The following is a 26,113-nucleotide window of genomic DNA, read 5'->3' as shown; positions in this document are numbered from 1 at the left end:
ACTCTCATTAGGCTGGGAAAACATTGACATTTTTTGCCAGAATCCAGATATCTTCTCTTCCTTTATGTATCAAAAGGTTTCTCCAATCAACTCCCTGGTGCGTGTGTGTATGTGTGTGTGTATATATATATATACGTGTGTGTGGTAGTGTAGTGGGAGACAGATGTTTGCTGATTCGACAAGTTTGCGGTGCAAACTCAGCCCAATTTAGACGACAAAAAAACCCGATGCCACACAGACGCTCATGGTGACAGCCCACTCTTAATTTTCTCTCCTTTTAATTCAAGCTCTCTTTCTCCTCTCAGTGTTTTCTCTACAACTCTTTCTTCTTCTTCTCTCTCCGTCCTCTCTTTCACACACACACACACACACACATAAACCCAATACTGTGTGTGATTACACCAGCAGCATTTCAGCTGGGTGTTCTTCTGGAGCTGTTTTCCTTGTTACAGGCACCTCTGACTAAGTCTCAACTTTCACAGAGGACACTTTCTTCTTCTGCCAAACTCAGAAATGATAAACATAAAGCGCTTCAGGCTTCATTGGACACTCTGTCTACATTACAATATATACTGTGCATTAAATACATTACATTGCAGAAGTTCTGTTTAAACAAGATTAAAACCTACATGAATTGATGAGTTTTGGGATTTATTGCAATGCAATATGGCAATCATTACAATATTTCCTCTGTGTTTCTATTTTACAATGTACAAACTAGATAAAAAAGACCATAAATAAACAAATGCTGAATGTAGCTAATTCTTCATCAAACAAGAGACATATACAATTGACAAAGATGGATGGACATTCTACTCTAAATGTCTAATTCAACAAAATTCATACAATTAAAAATAAAAAACAGAACAATTAAAAACAACAACAAAAAAAACAAAACACAAGCAAATCGTACAGTTTGTTAGTATGATCGTCCAGTATGAAACAGGTAAGAGTACATTCTGTGCGGCTCCTCTCACTCTCTCGGGTAACTTTGCATATTCAGAATATTCAAAGATAGCTGACGTCTTGACAAGGGAGATTCCATGTTGTGTGCGTTCATTCACACCACGCGCACACACACACACACACACACACACACACACACACACACACACACACACACACACACGCACACACGCACACGTACGAGCAAACACAAAAACACATTTTATTCAAGTCAAGCCCAAAGCAGCGAAAGAAAAGTTGGAAGCCATTCTGCTTATGCACAGCCTAACATGTCAGCCTTCACAAAACAGATAATAAAATAATGAAAAATAGAACTGGATAAGAGGATGTGGCTTCAGTTTGAGCTCGCAGTAGCTTAACGCTATCTGTGGCCACGTCCAGATCATGGTGTTTTTTTTTTTCGAAAACTCCACAGGATGGAAGTTTACAAAAGTGCTGCTTTTCTCTCTCTCTTTCTCTCTCCTCTTTTCACTTTGTACTTTTATTTTTACTCCACTCCTCGTATTTCCACTGGTGAAAAGTCCCTCTAAAGTGCATGGATGAGGTAAATGAAAATTCTTCTTAAAACAGGTTTTTATATCCGTTCTCCGACTCAGACAGGAACCATTGTGTGTTGCATGTGCTGCATTTGAGACAACATTTCTTGCTGCACACTAGCAATTAGTATGTCCTGGTGTGACGGTGTGATTATTCCAAGTCTGTCCATCTCCCTGTGGGTGCAGAGACAAAGATGTATGTTCAAACACACAAAGCCACAACGTGCAGTATTCAAAGGATAAAGCCGGGCGGGATTTTTCTTTTTCATCATCACCAATTTCAGGAAAATTGGCAGATACTTTCGTCCAAAGGGACTTTAATTTGCCCCCAAACACATAGCTATTTGGGGTTCAGTGTCTGCTCAAGGAATTGTGAGCAACCATTTAAACACCAGCCTCACAATTAATAGCTAACCCTGTCTACCAATTGAGCTATAACCGTTATTATCAAGTTGTTTGTGTTGCCAATGCCTGACATAGTTTGTGCCTTTGTGCCATAGAACTCCATTGTCATTCAAAACTATTAAAACACATAAAAGAGTACAGCACCAAAGCAAAACCGTGTTAACAAGAAACCACATCACAGAGCATGCTCAGTGACAGGAAAATGCAGTTCCACAAGTTTCACATTAAATTTCAAGGGACGAGTTTAAGGAATATGTTGCCCATGCATTGGTTTGATTCTTTTATGTTTTAATAGATCTGGGATGGAAACAGAGGTCTGTGGCACAGAGGAATAAGCTACATAAAACATTACCATTTAGTTGGATAAATCCACTGTTGGTTTTTGGGGTCTTTGGGGGAATTGTATAAAGAAGATAAAAAGATGAAACAATGCAAGAGTTGCCTTAAATTAAAGTAGTATTTCACTGTTATAGAAACCTACTTAAATGGGGACATCAGAAAACACCACCATGTTTGTGTAATTACATAGTACAAGTGCTCTAAGGCGTCTACTGACATCAGGTGTAAAGGTGTCAGTATGCTTATTGGCTCATCGAACAGCCTCTAAAACCTTTTCCCTCCATAAGCAGTGATTAGCCAGGTATGCAGAGGTAAGAAAGTATGCAGAATTTGTCTCCCAAGCTCTGTTTTTTTCATTGTTTTTTTCTTTAGTGTTCAGATGACACTTCACAGGAACTAGTTTGTTTAAGTATACTGAACCCATAAGAGTGCGAGATACATATACTGCATGGCCTCAGCTGTGCTAAAAACACACCAAACACAGTTTACCTCTGGCTCTTTTATTTGTGCAAACATACATTTGTGCTACTGTAATAACACATAAGTGTTAGGATGTTAGGATTTTAGGAAAATTATTTTCTCCTGTGCCTTGAATAAAGGAGGCTCTTATCCTTCTGTTATATGTGAGCGAATTAATGTATGACTGTTGAGTGAAAGCACAGATGTGATCCTGTTTGTGCAGCTCATGTTTTTGCAGTAAGAAATGTGATGAGTAAACGCCAAAGTGATTCTCACTTTAATCCATTTTCACATGAAGGTGCACTTACTGGTGTGTGAGAGCCAGGAGGCTGTCAAGGCTGGTGTATCCTGCTGCTGCCAGAGTGTCTCTGTACCTCTCCAACCCGATGGACTGCAGCCACACACACATCGACCACTCCGGCATACACACTTGCGGTACGACCGACACGCACACCTCTGAACCCACCCCTGACTCCAGCATAGTGGCTGTGGGTCTGTAAAAACAGAGAGACAGTGAGAGCAAGCAGGTTGGTGGTGGCAAAAGCCTGAAATAGGAGTGTGAAATCATAATTAAAGAAGCACTGTGCATGTAAGCCTAATAATCTGGGTGAAAGAAAGTGTGTGTGTGTGGGGGGGGGGTACAGTATGAATGCATGTGTTTGGTTATATTTAACGGGTATGTATGTCTTTCTATGTGTTTGCCTGTGATCTAAAAGTGCAGTATGTACCTGTCCCCTCCTGTGCGGCGCAGAGTCCCAGGGTTACGGATGAGTTTATCCAGCATGTTGAGTATCTGGCTGAAGGTGGGTCTCTCTGCTCGCTCTCTCTCCCAGCAATCCAACATCAACTGGTGCAACACCACAGGACAGTCCATGGGAGCAGGCAAGCGGTAGCCCTCTTCCATCGCTTTTATAACCTGAAGGGAGGACAGAGGTGGAGGGTTTAGATGGAGGAGGAGGTTAGATCCGAAGATAAGAGACTCCAAAAACCCAGATCCAGGTAAAAATGTTTCACTAATTCTGAACTAAAACAATATCAGTCAAGAGAAAATAGACATTTACAGGATGACATGTCAGTGTATACTAGTAGTACACTAGTATACTTATTGTCACAGTATATTGTGTTTGCAGTTTGTATAAAATAAATACATTTACGTTACGTTTAGGAAATGATGAAATATGTGCAGCAACAGGCCTCAATAAAACAGCCACTTTGAAACGTCACTGCCAATAACATTTCAGAAAAAGAAAGCAAAACCTTTTGCTGAAGATTTATTACTTTTTTGTTGTTTTCCAAGATCCTTTCAGAGCTGTCTCACCACCATCTGCAATTTATTTTAATTTTTTGCAGCTGTGAACAGCTCCCTTCTATTTCCTTGTTCCATTATACTGTGGGACAATACTGTTCATCAGGGGCCCGCACTCAGACAACACTGAGACAACTGCGCCTTTTGAGCCTCAGTACTGTCAAGACATATATTATATTACATTGTGAAGAATTAAAATATTAATGGTTTTTGTAACTCCCATTATTATACTGTGTCTTAGTCCTATTTGGGGGGTTAATCGTGCTCATTGTGATTTGGAACCACAGTTCCCACAAGTTGTGGGGCTTTGGGGATGTAAGTATAATGTTGCCATGGATTCAGTCACTTAGCTGTGGGATACAACGTTTTTTCAGCCTATATTTGTTTTTTAATTTTAGTTTACAATGTATCCATGGATGTACAGACAACAATCACTGGATTGCTTATTATGGAATCGGGTAATAGCTAAGGAGTTACACTAAAAAAATAACTTTAAAGATGCTTCAGTTATATTTGGTTGTGAGATAAGTCATGGCCAGTTCGCCACTGGGCTTCACTAAAACAAATAAGAGAAAAGAGCAGTTCAGCATGTACTAATTTGCTCTGGAACAAAATAGAAAATAAGATGGATAAAGTGTCAAGAAAATGGCTCATCAGGAAAGCTTTCTTAGACTACAAATGTGCTGTAGATGAAATCAATCATATTTGAAAATTTCCATACGCTAGGCTGGCTCCTTGACCTGCTCAAACTTAACAAGCTTTGATAGCAAAGTGATTGCAAATTTGCTCTGAAATAGGATTTCTTGTCTCAGATCTCAAAAACTAAATCATCACCAAATTTATATAGTGTGTGCTTGGCAGAAGGATAACACTAAGAAGCAATTTCTAGTTATTTTTAATGAAGCTTAAATATTTCTCTTCAATAAAAAGTCTTGTGACTGCTGAACACAATCTTGGCTTGGTGCCCTTTCAGAGTATGATTTTAAGAGTAAATTTACATTTTTTAAATAGTGCAGAGGTCAAAGACACTGGGTCAGAATTCAGTACGTTACACAGTTTATTTTCCTCCAGCAGTCCTCTGTTAAGATATCCTAAAGAAGTGGTCCCTTCTATGTGCATTTATCTGTTTAAAGTAGATTAATTTAAGTCAATTTCTTGACTGTACAGAAGTAAACGTTTCCTCTGACTCTGATCGCTCGCAGCACACAAATTGGTAATTAGTGGACTGATATTTATTTAGACAGGGAACTTGATTTTCCCTTTCATTTCCGATAAGATTTTACTCATCGACTTCAGTATTAGAATCTGATAGACACAGTTTCACAACAGAGTGCACGGGGGCGAATGCATGAGCAATCACACAGGCAGCTTTTAAGCAAATCCCCACTTTGACCATATTATATAAACCACTTATTTGGAAACGAAAATGAGGGTGAATCTTCAAGTTATTACTCAAACCATAAACATTCATTAGATCTTAAAGAGCTACTTCCTGGTTCACACGTTTTAACACGTGGGTGAAGTCACTTTTGTTTTCACTCAGAAATAACAGTTTAAGATGATATGGTTAAGTTGTGGGTTTCTGCAGTGGGTTTCAGGAATGAGCTCACTCTTTTGTCTTTGAGGCAACTCATAGGTTAGATGATATAAAAATGACTCACGTCCTGGTTGTTCATGTCCCAATAGGGTCTCTCTCCGTATGAAACCACCTCCCACATGACGATACCGTAGCTCCACACATCGCTGGCCGTGGTAAACTTCCTGTAGGCGATGGCCTCTGGAGCTGTCCACCTGATGGGGATCTTCCCTCCGGGGGAAAGATAAGTCCCAGTGGCCTCCTTAAAGAGTCATTGTGGTTCAGTGAATGATGCAGTTTGTTTATTATTGCCTTTATCTGAGTGGAGAAATTGTTTCTATTTCCAAAAATGTAAGCTTCAATATTTATTCACTGATTGACTGAAACGTCTATAATAAATGTATTTTCAAAGGCTGCAAATAAACAGGCTGTGATTGTTTCATTTAATGAACAATAATGAATTGATAACCACAGGAATAACAGACTGTATGTATATGTTCACATCCAGTTTGTATGTATAAATTACTTGTTTGTGTCTTACCCTTGTAGTGTAGGCAGCCTCTGGGTCGTCTTCCAGAACCCGACTCAGGCCAAAGTCAGACACCTTACACACCAGGTTGCTGTTGACCAGGATGTTTCGTGCTGCCAGGTCTCTGTGAACGTAGCTCATGTCTGACAGGTACTTCATACCTGAGGCAATGCCACGCAGCATGCCAACCAGCTGGATCACTGTGAACTGGCCGTCATGTTTCTAAAACATTAAAGAGACAGAAGAGCAGATTAACATCTATCCACAACTAGCTGGGCAGTCATGAGGGAGAGCATTTTATGTGCATTTTCAGCACACTGGAAAAATGCTACACAAAAATAGATTTTTTCTCAGTAGTAAAGATAAGATAATAAAGTGCATGTACCCGAAGAAAAGCATCCAGGGATCCATTTTCCATGTATTCTGTGATGATCATCAATGGCTTACCTAAACAGGTACAGACATATTAGGCCAAATTACAACATGCACAAATACTACTACTAAAGAGTTGGCACATTCTGTCAACAACTCACATCTTGTGACGACGCCCTCCAGCCTGATGATGTTCGGATGGTCGAACTGTCCCATGATGGAGGCCTCAGACAGGAAGTCCCTCCTTTGTTTGTCAGAGTATCCCGCCTTCAGACTCTTGATGGCCACGTAGATCTCCCTCTTTCCCTGAACACGCAGCCGACCACTGCACACCTCCCCAAACTCTCCTACACACATAGAGCAAACAGCAGTGTCAGCGCCAAGTAAGCATGTGTGTGTGGGTTAGTGCGTGTGTGTGTGCGCGAACAGCAGGCTTACCCATGCCAATAACCCTCTCAATGTGAATACTGCTAACATCAATCTCCTTGGCAAACTCGTGGATGGCCTGATCGGGGTCTTCGTAGGTGAACGGGTCAACGTAGATTTTGACTCCTGCCGTGGAGGAAAGGTGGGAGAGGACAGGGAACGAGGGAGGAGAAGGAGGGATGCAGAGGAGGGTGAGAAAAATGAGTTGTGTAACGGCTGCATATGTTATGTAAATGTCTTTGGCAGTATGTGTATAAGATGTGTGCAGGTGGTTTGAAGAGAAGAGCATCCATCTGTCTTTTTACAGTCCAGTAGGTGTGTGTGCGTGTGTGTGTGTGTGTGTACGTGAGTGTGTGTGTGTGTGTGTGTGTGTACGTGAGTGTGTGTGTGTGCAGTACCTGGGTTAAGATGTTTTTCCTCCTCTGAGTCCTGCTTTGTTTTACTGTACTTGCTCCTCCTGATGACACAAAAGAAATGATTGACATTAAACGCACAGGCATAGAAAAGACATGGAAGTCTGTCAGAACATGCCTGTAACCATTGCTTTTAAATTCTCACATTTTTGATGTTTTGTTACAGTTAAGAGCACTGACAAAAAGGCATATATGTCACATCGTTTTTAATTTTGTTTATTTTTTTCCAGTAGCGCTATGCACTCATTGGGTTTTTCAGGTTTTGCCGCAATAGAAAGCGGTGACAATGAGAACAGAGACCAACGAGCTGCAGGAAAGACACAGAGCGAGCAGATGAAAGCATTTAAGGAAGGGAGGGAGGAGGGGCGATGCCTCAGGTAGCGCAAGATAAAAGGTGTTTTCCATTAAACAAAGAAACTGTCAAAAACACCTTTGTGAGTGAGCAGGTGTGTGTGTGTGTGTGTGTGTTTGTGGGCACTTGCGCATGCTTGTGTTTTTGTGTGTGAGTGTGCACGCCAACGGAAGCGGACACACAAGCTGTGCTGCTGAAGAGACAGTAATGACAAGTCAGGGACAAAGGGATTATCACTGTCTCCACTCTAATCCCCTTTAAAAGCTCCAGGTAACACACACACACATATTATTTAGCCACACAATGGCAGGGGAGTTGTGTGTGTTGTTTGTTTGTGTGAATTGGGGAAGTTCAAAAGTAGTAGTTATGGTAGAGGCAGTACACATATTGACGATGGTGATGTACTGACGGGAAACTTCTAGCCAGCCTAACAAGCGTATAGGTGTGCATGCTTGCCTGTATGGATGCCTATGTGTATGTGTGTGTGTGTGTGTGTGTGTGTGTGTGTGTATGTGTGTGTGTTTATACCTGCGGCTAATGATGAAGACAGCTGCAGATATCAGCAGTAAAATTCCAACCCCGCTGATAGACAGCAGCAGGAAGGCTGAGTTTACTCCTTCTCCAATCAGAGGGAAGGGATCTAACAAGAAAGGACACAAAAAATCACCAACCAGAAAGTTGTAAACTGCATCACAACAAACTTCACTGCATCATCGAAAACTACAGAGCTTTATTGTCAGAATACCTGAATTGGTGGAGAATTCAAACGGGGCGCTGAACTCTCCATAACCAGCCGCTGTGCGAGCACGCACATGAAACACGTACACAGTGAGGGGGTTGAGACCCGTGACATCGACACTACGAGAGAAGGTCCTCATTATGCGGTAAGACCTCTCTCTCTGATCCTGATTAGACGGGACAAAAAGAGGGGGATCTTTTCAGTGCCTGACTGCAAATCCATCTTCACCATCAGTGAAATACAAACAGCATGCCAGCGTATTGACATTTCAGACAACAGCCCGAGCTGCATTAACCTGCGGGCACCTCACCTTTTCATAGAACTTGACCTCGTATTCCAGGATGACCCCGTTGGGTCGATCCGGCTGTTGCCACGCCAACGACAGACTGTGCCTGGTGACATCGGTGGCTTGTATGAACGACACCGGAGAGGGAGCTGAGAGGGAGTGATAGATGGGGAGAGATAATTCAGAGACAATAGTATAACTTTGTAGCATGACACACTGTATATTCTACAGTGCTGCTAATAAGGTAACAGCGACAACAGTTCAAATGCAGCGCAAAAGATATGTGTGGTGCCTGTTTGTCAACAATCCCATTGACCTAGTACACCAGAGAACTGACCTAAATCCCATTCCTTCCTATTCCAGAGAGACACACCTCATTCTCCACTCTCTCTCTCCTCTTACATACCTCCTTTTTCCACCCCTATATGACGTTTGTCCTCCTTTGTGGCTGTTCATATGATATCAGGCCATATGGTGGTGCAGGTTGGACTTGACACATCCAGACAGCTCTCATGCTGTGCACACACAGCTAAGTTATTTCCCCGGGGCACCTGGAACTAAGCAGGTGTGCCGTTTTCTAAATGCCACCGTAAAGACTTAAAGCAACGACAGTTGAGATGTAACAGCATGCAAAAAAAGCAAGCTGAAAACTAATGGAGAGCATGTGCGAGGAGCGCCATACACCAGCTGACACCTTCAGAACTAAAATGAAACACACCATAAAATCTGGGTGATTTTTCAAACACTTCTGTGGTCAAGAGCTAAAACGAAAAAAATTCCACCCTTACATAGACTCATGCTGTTATGTGTCAACAATTTTGCTATGTAGTGTTGTCATTTACTACGTCGTATTTACTTCTCCCTCAACTAGCTTCGTCTCTTTGTATTTAAGTCAGTGATTTACATTTTGCCAGAATGCTTTCTGACATCCTGTTGAGAACACCCCTATAATTAATTCAGCTGTTGTTAGATGTAGGAGGTAATAACTATGGCAACTATGACAGCGATATTAAGTAGTTAAGAGAAAGCAAGAAAAGTGTCTTGTAGCTGTTTTTTATTGCGTTGGTATCTCTACTTTCACTAAGATGGATGCGTTCTTGCATAATTGTTCAACATCAGTTTTACAGCATTATGTAAAGAATGCATTTCAAGTGCATTTGAAATATACAGTGTAACAATGTGGTCATCTCGTTTATGTTTCAAAATGTTGTGCTAATCTATTTTAACTGCATGTCAAATTTAATGCCAACATATAGCAGACGTATTTAAATGCAGAATTGTGTTTCAAATTAAATTTTTCCTCATCAAATGTATAAGACTCTCTGGACTATCTCCCAGAAACAAACACATGGCTCGTGTGCATCAGGGATCAAAAATATATTTTAAAAGCACTGTGGGGAATGAATATATATTCCAATACATTTTCTTTCTGATTTTAAATGCAAAAATACATCATCAGTAGGTGTTTTACAGCACTTAAGTGTTTAGGGTGGGTACTAGCTTTGGCATGCAAGTATGTAGCTACATACATACAGAGCTCGATGATATCATGCTTCCACAGTTTTGAACATTACTCATGGGGCCTTGTTTCCCGGTGGGCCCACATGCAGTGAACAGCAGTTTGCGTTTAGCTGACCCACTTACAGACAACATCTATAAGAAGATTTTGTGTTGCTGCAACACAACAATCTGACACATTTATCATACTTCTTCTCACCAGCTTGGTTGGTGGTGAGGGTGACAGACACACTCTGAGCTGCCCCTGCACCACTGGCCTGGGAGACCCCATTGTGTGCGTGGACGATGAAGGTGTAGTGCGTGTGAGCCCTGAGCTCGCTCACCACCACCCTGGTGGTCTTCAGGCCGGTCTGGCCAGGAGAGAAGAGCACGTCGGAGCCACAGGGCAGGCAGAGGTGAGAGCCGGAACCTGAGCCAGGTCTCGGGTAATCTCCAGGTACCGGCCTGCTCTGGAAGACACCTCTCCCTGACTGGACTTCAGGTCCCACAATCCCCTGGTCCGACTGCATCCCCAGCCCACTGAGCTGAGCCTCAGGCTGGGAGATGCTGCGATTCCTGGGCAGGGATTTGCCGCCAGTCTGACTGTGGCTCCCTGTCTGACAGATGAGACACTCCAGGCTGTAGCTGGTGTCACTTCGTCCTCCGAGCCGGCGAGGGGGTGCCCACTCCAAGACCACCGAAGTCTCATTCACCACAGAAATGAGCTGCTGTGGGGCTGACGGTGGCTCTGGGGAAGAAACAAGGGTAAGCTTGAGCAAGCTTACATCATATACTGCACATAATGGAAGTGGAAGTATACAGGGTGTACAGGGCTGTTGCTGTGAGCTGTTGGCACGGGCTGAAATGCAAACATCTGGCATCAGACTGAAAACCATACTGTTCAGAGATGTTTTTGATGGGCTGGATGTTTTCGTCTGTGGTATTTGTGTGTGTGTGTGTGTGTGTGTGTGTGTGTGTGTGTGTGTGTGTGTATCTAAGAGACAGAGTATGTGTGTGTGTGCGTGAATGTATGTGTTTTCATTTTTCCCAGGCCAAGGAAACCATGTGCTGTATATAGGCATAATTAAGTTTATGACACACAGACCGAGGTCTCCAAGTCTGTCACACAGGACCTACTCAGAGACTTAGAGAGAGAGAGAGAGGGAGAGAGAGAGGGGACATTTTATTCACTTCTCAATGTCTTTAGTTATCACTCCCAGACAGGATGTAGATGGTGGCTTAGTCATAAGTAATGGGATCATGAAACAGGGGTGGCATTCAGACAAGTTTGTGTCTCCCTCTGTTTGGTAGAGATAGAGAGGTTGGGAGACAATGAGTGTGCTTTTTTGCTTTTATTTGCAAGCGACGCACACACATATTGTCTGTGTTTTCACTTAACTATTGTCTTACTAGTACGTGGCTGTGTGTGTGTGTGTGTGTGTGTGTGTGTGTGTGTGTGTGTGTGTGTGTGTGTGTGTTCTTACGGGTACAAGCCATTGAGGGAGGGTCGCTGTCAGCACGGAAGAATCCAGAGTGGCAGTCACAGACAGTTGCCCCGTCTCTGACCGAGTGGCTATGTGGAGGACATTTAGAGCATCCTGGATCCGAAGACTTGGCCTTGTAAAAACCAACCGAGCAGGCTGCAGAGGGACAGAGACAAAGAGAAAGACAGCATTTTAAAACTATGCTTTAAAAATAGTGCTTAGCCATGTACATCAGCATCAGATAATGTCAATAAAAACAGGTCACATTGACACAAACTTTATTTGAGGCACTAAAAAACAAAGTGAGAACATGTTACCTTGAACAGAACACAGGTTTAAAGGTACTCTGTGTTTTTGTTTTTTAACACTATGGAACAATGAACAGGTTAAAACTTAACTTGTATGTCACGCTCAGCTATGCACAAACAGTTGTCGATTAATCAACAGAGAATGAATGATAAATAATTTAGATATACCTTATCTAAATTGTTGTTTAAGCAATTTTGTAAGTGAGAATGCCAAAAAATGAATTAGTTAAAACTCATTAAATAGATTTTGTCCTGGTTTTCAGTGATAGTTAGCAGAATGTCTTTGGGTTTTGGAGTGTTGGCTGGATAAAATAAGGTATTTAAATATGTCAACATAGTAATTGTGAAGTATTTTGATGTTGCTGCTTTTTATAGAGCAAACCATAATGTGCACAATCACATAGGTTTCACATTGTCCCACTGACAAAACGGTTGGCTGTCACAGGATACTTTTAAAATACCTACATTAGTAGTCAGTTCAAAGTAATTTAAGTCTAACCTTATGTGGGCTGCAAGCAGTGCAGTCAACATTGACTTAAGGTCAGTTGACCCCTGACCTTTGATACAGTCTTGTTGTCCTCCATATTGACAGCTCAGACAGCTCAAGCAACAACTTAATCAACACATGGACTGCATTTTGATCCACAGATAAACAACTGTAAAGAAAAATCCCAAAAGAGAAACAGATATACTATGGAGGGGAGGGGTACTATGACTTCTTTTATCTTTGATTTTGATGAGCAAAGAAAAGAAACACCTAAAAGAACACTTTCTGACGGGCTCCCACTCACACACACAGAAACCAGAAACACTAGAACTGAATACATCAAAACTCCACAGTGTCGGCAGCCCACACAAATATAATTGACATTTAAATATATGAAAGAGGAAAAACACAGAAACAGAGAGGGTGAGAGAGAGACAGGGGGGAGTAGAGGGAGAGAAATCGTCTCTCTGTATACCAAGGAATTCATGCATTGACAGAGCAACAATACAATAAATGAGTGCATAATTATACTGCTTGACATCCACTGGTGAAGCAAAAGAAATGGCAAAGCGTGGCTAGTTAGAGCCCTTTTTCTCTCTTTAATTTCAGAAGGAAATCCTTCATTTGTTTCTAGTGCAATCACGTTTTCAACACCTTCTTTTTCATCATCACACCCTATTCATTCTCCTTCCTCAATCCCACCATCTTTCCCGGTTCTCTCCTTTTTTTCAACCCTTTCACATTTCCAAGGGAGATGAAGACATCCCAGTGGGAGTGGATAGGAATGTGGGAATGATGTGTGTGCGTACATGTTGAGTGTGTGTGTGTCAGAGTGCTTTATGACACTCTCATCAGTAGATGAGAGGGAGGAAGTCTCCTCTGTAATCTACTCACACCGACCATCCTGCCCCATCTGTGTGAGCTTCTATAGATCTGCTCTTTCACACACTCATTTGCCCTCTCTTTCAAATTTTTCACAACCTCCCTCATTCGGTCCCTGCGCATTTCCTCCTCGACCTCTACTTATCTGGCTTTGTGTCTCTGATAACTCTCTCACTCTTGCTGTATCTCTATATATCCCTCTCTTTTCCATGTGTCAAACCTCCAGAAGGCTTTGAAGCCAGCTAACAGTGTTTATGGCTCAATACCGATGCCAAATGACACACACAGGGCTGAAATCCACCTATTCGAAATCTGTAAATCCATAAACACATTTACAGCTGATAAAGTTGGCTTTCATTTGGTGAATGACTCATCAAAATGTGTCAGCTGATATCATCAAATGCAAGATAAAAGAGAGTATTATCACTCTCCTGCTGTTTGCACATTCCTTTGTTTTTAATTGTTAATGTAAGGTTTCGTAAGCTATGGATGGGAAAGAGAGGGAATTAAGCGGGCAAAGACAGAGAAAAGTATTTGACCTGCTTAGGACTTAAGGGTTGATTACAGGGCTAAACAAGACTCTGCCAGGGGGTAGCACACTGCTTTTGTCTCTGTCCCACCCAATCCTCTATCCCTGGCCAGAATGAAGAGAAAGAAAGGAGCGAGTATTTGAAGCCATAAACTTCCTTCAGCGCCCTCTCATGTCTCTGTTCTCTCTGTTGTCTGTAGCCTTTTGTGTCTTTTTTAGCGCTGGTTTCGAGAGGGGGGGGCGGGTGAGTGCTGCTGACCTGGAATAAGAGCTCATGAGGGTGTCATTAACCCGACATTAACCCTATGATACTGAGGGCCGCGCAGAGCCGCAGCTCGACCAGTAACATACACACACATACTGATAAGATAAGGTGAAAGCTTGTTTAGATATGAGTGCACGTCTTCACGTTCTGCCTGTTAGCAGGAGAGCGAATAGGCTGCAATCAGCTGTTTGTCTTCTTGAGACAAGTAAGAGAAAGTGACAGTGTGTGTAAAGGATGGGGAAGGTTGACTGGGAGAGACGGCGAGAGAAAAAGACCGACAAGGAGCGAGAGATAAAGAGGTGAAGAGAGAAAAAAAAAGATAGCAAGGGAAGAGGAGGGAGATGAAGCGGAGGGGAAGGTGCCCTTTGATTATTATCAGCATTGTCGGCATTTGCATATGCATTCTTCTGCTACCTAAAATGCAAATGCAGCTCCCTGCAAATCCAACTAAGAGCCTTGTCGGCACACTGTATGTGTGGGTGTGTGTGTGTTTTCTCCTTGACCCCATGTTATCTGTCATCATCCCTTGTTCCTTCCCAGCAGAGGGGTGTGGATGGAGGAAGTACCCCCGACTGCTGCAGTCTGACACCTGTCTCAGTGATGGATGGCGGAAGGGAGGGACAGATTGACGGATGGATGGACGGATTGATAGACTGTCACACGAGAAGGCGGGACACTATTAATCACCGGGGTCATGCCCTGTTAATTAAAATCCACGGAAATGCTGGAGATAAGGCGGGATTCTTATCTTTTCTCTACTGTATGTCTTCATTGAAAGGACAGCCCACCCCAAAAAAACTCACATTCCAACAGGGCTTGGTATCAAATTAATCTTACATGGGCACTAGCTTCTCACATCACTTTGCATTTAAAACCTTAGGAATGCGCTCAGTGGTAGCTGCAGCTTTTACGTTTGTCTAAATTTAAATACTCACAAAAAAACTGGTGGTTTAGAGAAATGTGCGTGGATTTGTGTGTGTGTGTGTGTGTGTGTGTGTGTGTGTGTGTGTGTGTGTGTGTGTGTGTGCCTGCCTGCCCAAAGCCAACAGTGTGAACATTAGCATGTGAAAGGGGCTATACAACAATAACCCCCCCACCCTCCTCTCTCCATCACACTCAGATCACCCCCTGCCACCAGCAGCAGCACCCCCACCCCCTGACCGTGGATCAGGGAGAAGAGTTGGGGAAGAGAAAGGAGGGATAATGAGAGCAAGACAGAGAGACAGAGGGAGAGCAAAGCTTGTTCAGATGCCAGAGAGCTGCAGACGGAGTGGTGGAGCTGGCAAACCCTTCTCTATGTTACGAACAACCTGGGAGAAGGAGACAATAGCACACACACACTCAGAAACACACACACACACTTTGATTGTGATGGCGGAATGCAAACCATTCCCCCCACCTGGGTTTGGCTTGCTTCACACAATCACTTGTGCATATTCCTTTGCCTGTTTTGTCACCTGCCACACACACACACACACACACACACACACACACACACACACACACACACACACACACACACGTGCACACATACACACACACACACACACACACACACACACACACACACACACACACACACACACACACACACTCCTCCTCCCTCTCTGTGTGAGCCCCACCACACTCTTCTCTAGGCATTCCCGGGCAGTACTCCAAACTGTGAGTATATGGGAGGGAGGGCTTTGTCAGGCAGAAAATCAGAGATACAGTACTCACACACACACACACACACACACACACTCACACCCACACACACACACACTAAATCAGCAATCCAACATGTCCAGAGTCCAGAAATGCAATGCAATAATTAGAGGGACTGAATACAGCGATTACACACTCTTTCTATCATCCGCTCACTCTTTCTTTCTGTCATCTCTCTTTCAGCGAGGCTGTCTTTCTCTCCTCTCCCTCTTTTCATCACTCTTGTCCAAAACGCTTTCTGCTGTTGACGAGACACTGCAGGTGCGTTGGAAAGAAGCACAAGCATGAAATCTCTCTGGACGCAGGGGAACACACAAACACACACATAGAGAAACATTCCAACCCTCCCAGGCAGTGAGCAGAATTGAGCAGAATCAGACGACAGGGAAAAAAGGGGGCCGCTGGAGAGACAGTTAAACAAAAAGCAGAAGGCTCCTCTTTCATTCCGCCCCTCCGTCCGTTCACATTTTAAATTCTCTCTGTTGTTTCTCCTCTTTCTGCCTCTTGTCTCTCCTCCCTCGTTTCCGATCCTCCCAGACGGATCGCAGCTGTCAAACTTTTGACGTCTTCATCTACCTCGGTCATGACCCTGCACTCTGAAGCTAAACTTTCTCTGTTTGAGTGTGTGCGGCTGTCAGTCACAGTTTTTGACGTCTTCATCGAGCTCAGTCATGACCTCGGTCTTAACCACCGGTTTAGAAAAGAGGGGGAGTTCCCTCTCTCTTGTGTTTCTCTAGTCGTCCCCTTTGCACCCGATGACGAACCCCCAGCGGGGGAGGGGCAGCTCGGTATTGATGCCGGCTGCTGTCAGTGGCCTTCTTTCAATCCCCCTCTTGCCCCATTCAACATCTAATCCCTTCTTCCTCTCCAGAGCTTCTCCTCTCATCCTCCCCATCCTCATTACTCTGTGTCAAGACTGAAAATGAACTTTTCACATTTCACCGCTTTAGCTAAGTCTACTCTGAATTCAGTTCAATTCAGCTTTTGGGTTTTTGGGAATGTTAAAATGCAATAGCAATGCATTAAAAAATAAGGCAGACAGTAAACATACTTACATAGAGGTTGTTGAACCAGGACTCTTAGCATAATTAAAATATATATATATATATATATAAAAAAATGCCCAGATTTGCTGTAAATAACATTCTATCTACCTAAGACGTGATACATACAACAGGTATTTATAACAGAAAAGAATGTAAAAATATTTTACAGACATACAAGGCTAAATGAACTATTCCTATGATTTATTGTATGATTCATTACTATTGGATAATCTTGTGGTTTTTTTCCAAGAAGGTCTGGACTTTTTGCTACAATTTGAAGTAGTTAATTTATTAAATCCAAGGAATAGTTGGATGTTTATGAAATACACTTATTCCCTTTCTTCTTTCTTGCCAAGAGTTAGATTACCAGATTGATACCACTTTCATATTTGTCCACTAAAGCCAGGCATCTTGGATATGATTAGCTAGAGTATAAAACTCGAATGTCTGAGTCATTTGTTTAACGCGTACAAAACCCCGAAGTGAAGAAACAATGGGTTTTTGTTATATGGGGGGTAATGTGTGGAATTATTTCTTGGCCCAGGAGCCATGACTTCCTCTATCTTTTCATCTAACTCGCTCTAATTCTATTCCTTTAAGCTATTTGGTGCATAAAGTGGGAATACATGATTCATTTTCTTCCCTGCATTGTTCAGTATGAACCCAACCGTAATCACAGGTCTCTGCCCAATTCACTTAGTTTCTGTCTATCTGTCTTTGCCTGTGTCTGTTCTACTGACTGAGTGAAGTCTAGAAGATCTAGTAAGGGTAGAAGAGACAGGTCATCTAAATCTCCTCTCAAATCTATCTGCCTTTTCCCTCCATGCTGCTTGGCCCTCCCCCTCTCTTTCTCTCTGTGAATTTCAAACTTAAAATGGGAGAAGCGTTAAAGCGTCCATCCAATACTGCAGGGTCAGAGTTTTCGCTGAGCAGCATTCGGTATTCATCCAGACTTTGATGGATTTCCACTGAGGCAGCTGAGCCCAGCCAACAACACTGACAGGCAGTGAGAGTGGGGAGATGCAGAGAAGAGAGCAGCAGATAGATAGATGGCACTTCACATCTGCTAGAGGTTCAACAGAGTCAAGGGTCTCTCCTAAATCTAGTTGAGGAGGAACATCTTTCAGGCCTCAGGGACCACCCCGCAAACCTCCTCCTCTTTTCAGACAGAACAAACGGGGCGAGTACGGTGAAGGTTTTAGGGAACATTTGTCATATAGAGAATTTTGGCTACTGCTCTTCTCATTGCAAAAAGAAAAAAGTTTCTTTCGCCTCTTTATCGCCAACTGGCACCAACTGCACCCCTCTCTTTGTGTCCATCTCTCCATCTTTCTCTCTCACAGGGTCTCTTCTCTTCTCTTTGAATTATGAGTCTGTTTGTTATACAATTAGCCTGCTGGGATAGGCTTCATAAATAAAACTGAGGGAGCAGATCAGTGAGTCGCTCTTCCTTTTCTCTATTGGTCGCTGTCCATCTGTGTGTGTGTGTGTGTGTGTGTGAGAGTGAACATGTTGTGTGTCTGTTGTATATGTGGCTGAATAGGGGGAGTGAAGCCATGTTGTAAAAGTGTCTCCACCAAGTCTGTTGTCCCGCATTCACCCCACTTTCTCACACAAACACGCACATTTAGTAGTCTTCACTATCACAACAGTCACTTTCAAACATTACACGTCATCCACGCCACATGTATGTTGGTGAGAGGTGTGAACAGCTTGCATATTTGTTACCGTAAAGTTCAGACCAGATTTGTAAGTGATAGAAAGACATTTTTGCCCAGATGGCTGTTGTTATGTCAGCACACCTCACACTGAGACCTGTAATCATCTATTGATACCCAGCAACTTAAAAAAACATCTTTACATCTTGCATTAATTAAAATATACTAGATAAACTGATTAGATTGAGGATAATGATGGTAATGTGATTACTGTCTGTTATTGGGGGTTACTTTTCAAAAGATGTTTAATGTGTGGATTGAAAGGTAACAATGCCTTCAAGCTTTTTGACTAAACATTTGATGATTGTTATCTCCTACAACCAGCACAGGTGAATATTTTAAAGGAATAGTTTGACATCTTACGTAAATTTGCTTTAATGCCAGAGAGGTAGATCAATACCGTTCTCATGACTGTCTGATAAACAGAAGGCAGCAGTCAGGAGCACAAAGACTGGAGACAGGGGGAAACAGCTAGCCTGGCACTGTCCAAAGGTACTGAAATCTCCGCACCAACACCTCTAAAGGTCACTAGTTAACACATTGCATCTTTTTTGTTCAGCCATGCAAAACAAGTGTAAAAATGACACATTGTGGTTTTGCGGAGGTGTGTCCGACTCTTTCTTGCCTGTGTGCAGTAACTCTCTGGAGTCTTGCTTTCACCGTGAGTGTGCCAAGCAACCAGCTGAGCAACCATGAGATGTAGCAAGCTAATTAGTGAGCTTTAGGGGGTAGGTGGACTATGTTACCTTTGGACAGAGCCAAGCTAGTCGTTTCCCCCTTTTTCCAGTGTTTGTGCTAAGCTAAGCTAACCACCTCAGACAGATACGATAGTGATATCAATCATTTCATCCAAGTCTTGGCAAGAAAGTATATCTTAAAGTATATCTGAAAGTGAGTAACTATTTCCCAACATGTTGAATTATACCTTTAATCTGAGTTTGTGCTGTTGTCAAAGAATTACATCTGCCATCAAAAATCCAAATGCAGATTCAAATATTATAAATATATAATATAATTATAAATAATATGTGGCTATTTAGAAAAAGGTTATTTCTACTGCCACTTGAAAGAAATGCAATTTCTAACATAGTTTTGAACTGCCAACCAAAGTCCAATCTACACTCCAATCTACCCCCAGAAGAAATGTCTGAAACAACTATCATTCTGTAAAAGATGGAAAAAAACATTCACATAGATTCATTTGTTGTGGTGTTGTGGAAAATACTGCATGGTGACTATCCCCTTTGAGATGACAAGCATTCTAAATACAGTGCTTGAAAATAATTAAAACAATCCACAGAATAATGAAGCAGGTGTTAAATACTACACAAACCAAATCTTTGTCACTGTTTTCCATCATTAGCAAATAGCTTGTTAACTCTCTCACTGATGACTGTTACTCATAGAGACATGGGACTAGAGAAGTAGCAGCACAAGGGAAGAGGAGAGCTTATAGCCTGAGTCAAATACGGATGAGTCAGACAATCACAAAAACAAACAAATACAAAATTATGCTACAGTAGCTCTGTTGCATCACTTACCTTTACATGTGCCACTCTTCTCTTGATATCCTGGGTTACAGAGACATCCACCAATAGGAACCAACCATTCTCCATCAGCGCCACAGTACATTTTAGGCTCCTCTCTCTCTTCTGATTGGTTGACACAAGACCCCCTGACCTCCACCAAGGAAGACGTGTCAGCCCCGGTCACAGTGTCGGGAAATGTTGCCAGGTTACGGATGGTGAGTGGGCAGGTTTTGTAAAAAACTCTGACTGAAACCAAAGCAATGCAGGCGCCAACATCCTGAAAAGCCAGGTAGAAACCCTTCCGGGTCGTGACCTTTACGTCTCGCACCTCAGTGTTCAGTTTCATGATGCGGTCGCCAACGTCCACCTGGGTTGAAAGAGAATGGAGTTGCATTGCAGTAAATGTGCAGTAAACTGTGTCAGCCCTTATTAATTGAATTTGCCTGTTCAACCTAAAGTGGTAGTTGCTATTGAACCATGGCTGATCTTCACATTTTCAGCATTTGGATCTCATCCAGATTGACTTCTATTGATTGCAAAGGTAAAATAAGCTGTAATGCCTACAATGCTAAAATAAGAAGTAATTTTAGAAAAGACTGAGCAAAAGCTCCCTGCCAGCATTCCGGGGACTGCAGAATGGACATCCAAGATAAAAATGCTTGTAAAACAGATAGAAAAAAATCACAGCTAAGTGCCGCGGGGGGTTTTATTTTCAAGATAAGAGCAAATTAAAGTGAGCGGAGGAGGGAGGATAAAGAACTCAAAGCCTGACTCAGTTGTTTAGTGTTACCTGGGTGAAGCTCTCGTCTGCTGCCACAGTGTCCACCTTAATGAAGCTGCTCTCTTTGATGTAGCTCTCTCTGTCTTCATTTGACTCGTGGTAGTACAGATTGAATGTCTCCTACAAGACAAAAGGGACAGGAAAAAAGTCAGACTGAGGCGTCTATTTATCATCATCAACGCTCATCTTTTCTCTTAATATGATAATGAGTCAAAGGGGGGGTTTGTGCTTGAATAACCAGCAGCTGTAATATATAATAAAGCTCCATTAGCAGCAGTCTGTCCATTAACTAATTAGCATAAAGGTTTTCATGTTAAAGAAGTCAAGCCTTGACTAGCAGAAATCATTGTCGTCATCTAACTTTGTTAAAACTTTCTACTGTGCTCAAACCATACAATAACCATTATGCTCTATCAAGACATTTTAAGTATGTTTTCTTCTACCTTGCAAGTGCCAGTGACCCCTGGCAGGCTATTACAGTCTCTCAGGGTGAACTTGACTTCAACGTAGACCCGCTGAGCGCCGGACCGAGGGATCCAATCTGTCCTCAACCAGTTGTTCTGGTTTGGTTCTAAGACATTGCACACCTGGTATGTTCTGATGGGGACGTTCTTCTCATCCATTATACTCACCTCTTCCCACTGAAAATGAAAACAAAAACAATTGTGAAGGCGTCCATTGACTACACCTGTTCATGTTTCAGCTCCTTAATAACAAACTGTGTATACTTAACATTACACCACTTTACAATATGCAACATAAATATTTAGGTTGATGTCCTACTTTCCAGGTGGCCACTCATTTCAATTCATGCCAACAGTATGAAAAACAATTTGTAGATACTTGAAACATCCTTAAAAAACAAATGCCCCATCAAAGTGTCATACCATCATTAATCAGTAAACATTAGTAACCAAAGTTATGAAATTGCCATGTGGTAAAGCAGTTAAGTGCAGGACAAAACTATTTCTCATTCAATAAACATTGACATCTAAAATAGAATCATTAGCTGCCAAGTAGCAATGTTTTTATGATACTGTCGGAACATGAAACCAGTGAAACAAACAACAAACTCAGGTGTTGTGATAGCACAATGTGAATGTGGAAGAGTGAGAGAGTAGAGAGTATTACAAAAGATTGTTGACTCTCAGGTGTCAGAGTTTCTGATTTGAATGCACCTTCAAGTGTGTGGTTTCAAAACCAGTCCCTGGTGGCAGCTACAAATGATGATGCAATTTTGACAAAAGATACATGTGGCAAAAATATTTTTTTAATGGGATTGTGATGTGTGATGTAATGTGATTAATACAAAGGTTGCCATATCGTAAAGTTTAAACTTTACTGAACTCTTATCTTTAACCCACACAGAAGTAGTGACCAGAAAAACATTTCTCTTGGGAAACTTTATCTTGTTTTTCTATCCATTTGAGGAACTTTTTGTCCTCAGAAATACAGAAAAACAAGATCAAATACATTTTAGCTGTGGGGCACATCCTCTAATTCACTGCTGTCATTTGAATGCTCACAGGCTAACATTCATTCTTGCATCAATATTCTGCAGTGGACAGAGGTTCAGATTTGTTGCAAGTCCAAGGTTTTTACAGGCACATTTCCATACAAGTGAAGCAGCCTCAACCTTCACGGCACCATCCATCTCAATAGAGCGACTATTTGCCTTGTACTGTGACCCTTCAAATGACCGCTGAGCCTCCCAACTCCAAATTGGCTTTTTATTGCCACTGAATAATAATCTGCTCTAGTGAGAGCTGTATACACACTAAATGCGCCGTGTCGAAGGAGAGAAAAAGAGAGGGAGGGTCAGAGAATGTGTGTGTGTGTGTGTGTGTGTGTGTGTATGTTTGTGAGGGAGGTCTTGTGAGTGTGTGTCTAATTGAGGCTGATCGATATGTCATCAGGGTTGATCTTACTGGTTGATGTTGGCTTATTAGATATACTGATTAATTACTATTGGTGTATATATTAGCAGATGTGGAAAAAGAAACTGCAGTGCAGTACATTTTTCACAGGCTTCATTTTCATGTTCATTTGACCTAAACTATTCTTAATTCATGTTTTTATATTGATTTTTTTTTTTTTAGGCTTTCTGCTGAAATTGTATTGCCTTACTGTAATTTTTGACAATAAAATTAAATGTTTAAACATAGGCTGACATATCATTATCACATATTTATTATTCTCAAGTACTAACACCGGAATCAGCCTAAAATATCCAGCGTCGGTCCAACTCTTTAGTCTACAACTGTGCACTCCTCCATGTACAGTATGTGAATACGAGCGTGTACGCATGTGCAAGAGCATTGTCACATGGTGACGTCTTTGTGTGTTGTTGTATACATGTACATGTGTGTCTTTGTAGGGTATGTGTGTATTGAGAGCTGTAAAAAAAAAAAGGCTGTCATGGAGTATGATGCCTCCTTGTCTAGTTTCTTTTGGAGTCTTTGTCAGCAGACAGAAATCACAGCTGTCAGGGGGAAAAAAGCTTTGCACTTGCCCCAACCATACAGAGATTGTGTTTTGTGTGTGTGTGTGTGTGTGTGTGTGTGTGTGTGTGTGTGTGTGTGTGTGTGTGTGTGAGTGTGGCTGATGTGAAAGGTGGGGGGTGCTTGTAATCAAAAGCTCAGTGCGTGTAGACCAGGACCCCGTCAATCAAGCAGCATGTGAGAGAATGAGAGCATGGTGACTGAAGGAATAAGAGTCAAGTTCACCAATAACTCCTAAACAAAGATGTGAGAGAGAGACACTGAGCAAAAGGGAAAGAAGGGAAGAGAGAGAGGAAGGGCATATAGATGGCAGATCATAATGTACCAACAACAAAAAGTACAAAAAGATGAGAGGATATAATATCAAATAGATATTTCCAGGATTCATTCTGGCAACTGCATGGTAGTAAAAATCCCTAAAAAATGACACCCACCACCAAGCTGGTTTATTCCTTCTCGTGTGCCAAACACGCCGCCAGCAATCTCATATTAGCACTTAGGCATGGTGAACAACAGCACATTTCAGAATCTGTGGGATGATTCTTTACAGTTTCCAGACCGAGTGTGTGCAAGTGTGTGTGAGTGAGAGATAGAGTGTGTGTGTTTTCCAAAGAGAGAACAGGTTGTAAACAGTGTATCTGTAAGAAGAAAAAAAAAAAAAAGAAGAAGAAGAAGAAAAGAAGAAGAAGAAGAAGAAGAGCTCCCACTCACCCCTCCCTCTGAAGGACTGGCTGCCCATTTCAGCTCTCCTGGCACTGTCCTGGTATCCAGCAGGGTCACTAAATTTCACACACACACACACACACACACACACGCAGGTGGTTAAGGGCAAACAGCCTACAGTGCATCAATAAAATAAATAGAATTATTTAGCAGCAAGAAATTAGTTATATTGTTGCACTTGGAAGAGTCAACCACACCACTGAATAAATGACTGCAGGGCTTGGGACAAATATGGAATTAGCAGGATGTTTATCTCACTTAATTCGCTTTAGGAAATTACTACTTTCAATAATAATCATAGTCAATAGTAATTTCTATTACATAATATCAGATAAAGAGTCTATATAATTTTAAATTCTTGCTCAGATTTAATAATGTCAAACCTTATTAAGGCGTAAAGAAACAACCCAAAAGTATGGGTTTTAAGGTTGAACTGTTGAGGAATAAAACATAAGTCTATTACACTAAACTGCGCTACAATGGCCATATTATGTGGGAATATCCAAGAAACAAAAGCTTTTCTGACAGCACTGCAAAGAGAGAACATGCAGCTGAAATCCCAGGGGGCCCAACTCCGCGAGGAGAAACCAGGAGAAATGACAAACGTGAAATTTCCCCCAAAATCCAACTTTTTCGCTGTTCAAGTTTCATGCATATTCGCCCTGCTCTTTACCATCCTAGGGCGCGCACGGAGCGCACGCAGCGGTGTTTCCCAGAGTGCAGGAGCGGAAAACCCGAACGTGTCCCACAGCTCAGACGATTCCCTCCGTACTCACCTTCGTTGGGTGGATAAATCCTCGTCCTGGAACTTGAAACTAGGGTTATTATCCAGATGAAGGTAGAAAATATTCGCCGTAAATTCGCAGCCATGTGTGCCGCGTGAAAGCGTGTGTGTTCCCCGTTGGCTCTGCGCGCAGGCTGAAGCGGCTCCATCCCGGTGGGAAAAGTGTGTGTGAATGAACCCAAGTGTGAAAGCGAGTTGGATGCAGCAGCGGATACTGGGGCGGTCTCTTACACTTAGATGCTTCCCTTAATGGTAATTCAAATGACATGAGCCAAATGACATACAGTGCCGTGGTCCATATCAGCGTCAGTGTTTCATCTCTCTAGTCTAGTTAGAAAAAAAGACAAGTGAAATAAGGACCACACTGAAACTGGCTTTTGGAAATGGTTGATACCATTCGGTGTAAGCATTTGTAGGCTCTAGGGATTAAAACATGGGACCCTGAGAAGCACTTCACTTATAAACGGACTGTAATAACTTTAAATAAATAAAATAATAGTGATATTTCTCCTTAATTTTTCCAGGGAGACACTCCGTGATCTCCTGCACAGCCGCGGGTAGGAGCAGGACCCCCACTGTAAAAGCACTAATCTGAGGTAAATAATGGAGGATAAAGTTATCAAATGCACAGCTCCTGTAGTCAGTTTAGCACGTCACAAGTGACATTTAGCAGTGATAACCCTGCACGGTGCCAGCAGGCATGGGATCATAACTGTCACATCATCACAGGTTTTTTTTTGTTTTTTTTTATCTCCACAGCCTGACACATGAATACCAAAACATGAATGTGTCATAATTTCCTGATGAAGGGCTGAACTGGTTGAATTTGGTTGCCTTCATGCCTACTGAGACTGCTCTTTGTCCTGAGGAGCACAACGCTGAAGAGTGTGACTGCAGCGCCACCTGTTGATGGTTGTCGGGGGATGGAGGACAAACCCACTGAATGCTCAGGGATCTGCAGGCAGAGGCTGTTGGATAGTTTAAGGCTGATAGGATGAGGATAAGGTGGCTTCAATCATTCCCCCACTATCTGTCAACTAGTTTTGATCATTTTCATCTATAAATCCCCAAGTCTGGGCACAATATAGGAAAGATTCATTCTTTAATAATGAGGCCGTTATAAGGAGTAAGGCACAGGACTGCGGCCTATGGTGTGTGTGTGTGTGTG

General features: G+C 42.2%; 1 protein-coding gene across 1 annotated transcript; it reads right to left on the bottom strand.

The window, feature by feature from the left end:
* Positions 1-261: 261 nt before the first annotated feature.
* LOC127367618 (ephrin type-A receptor 4-like) lies at positions 262-25,322 on the bottom strand. The gene is made up of 19 exons (XM_051407637.1): positions 24,938-25,322; positions 24,150-24,217; positions 21,381-21,578; positions 20,947-21,057; positions 20,169-20,523; positions 11,686-11,841; positions 10,422-10,949; positions 8,729-8,853; positions 8,425-8,584; positions 8,208-8,319; positions 7,313-7,371; positions 6,927-7,040; positions 6,650-6,835; positions 6,502-6,563; positions 6,129-6,338; positions 5,673-5,849; positions 3,434-3,621; positions 3,014-3,199; positions 262-1,676 (listed from the first exon to the last, which is right to left on the bottom strand). Exons 1-19 carry the CDS (start codon positions 25,092-25,094, stop codon positions 1,559-1,561), a joined length of 3,270 nt encoding a protein of 1,089 aa, XP_051263597.1. The 5' UTR covers positions 25,095-25,322; the 3' UTR covers positions 262-1,558.
* Positions 25,323-26,113: the final 791 nt, after the last annotated feature.

This window comes from Dicentrarchus labrax, unplaced genomic scaffold (genome assembly GCF_905237075.1).
Source record: "Dicentrarchus labrax unplaced genomic scaffold, dlabrax2021, whole genome shotgun sequence".
Taxonomy (NCBI): Eukaryota; Metazoa; Chordata; class Actinopteri; family Moronidae; genus Dicentrarchus; species Dicentrarchus labrax.
The sequence above is the reverse complement of the archived record's forward strand: the minus strand, read 5'-3'. Positions and strand labels throughout refer to the sequence as shown.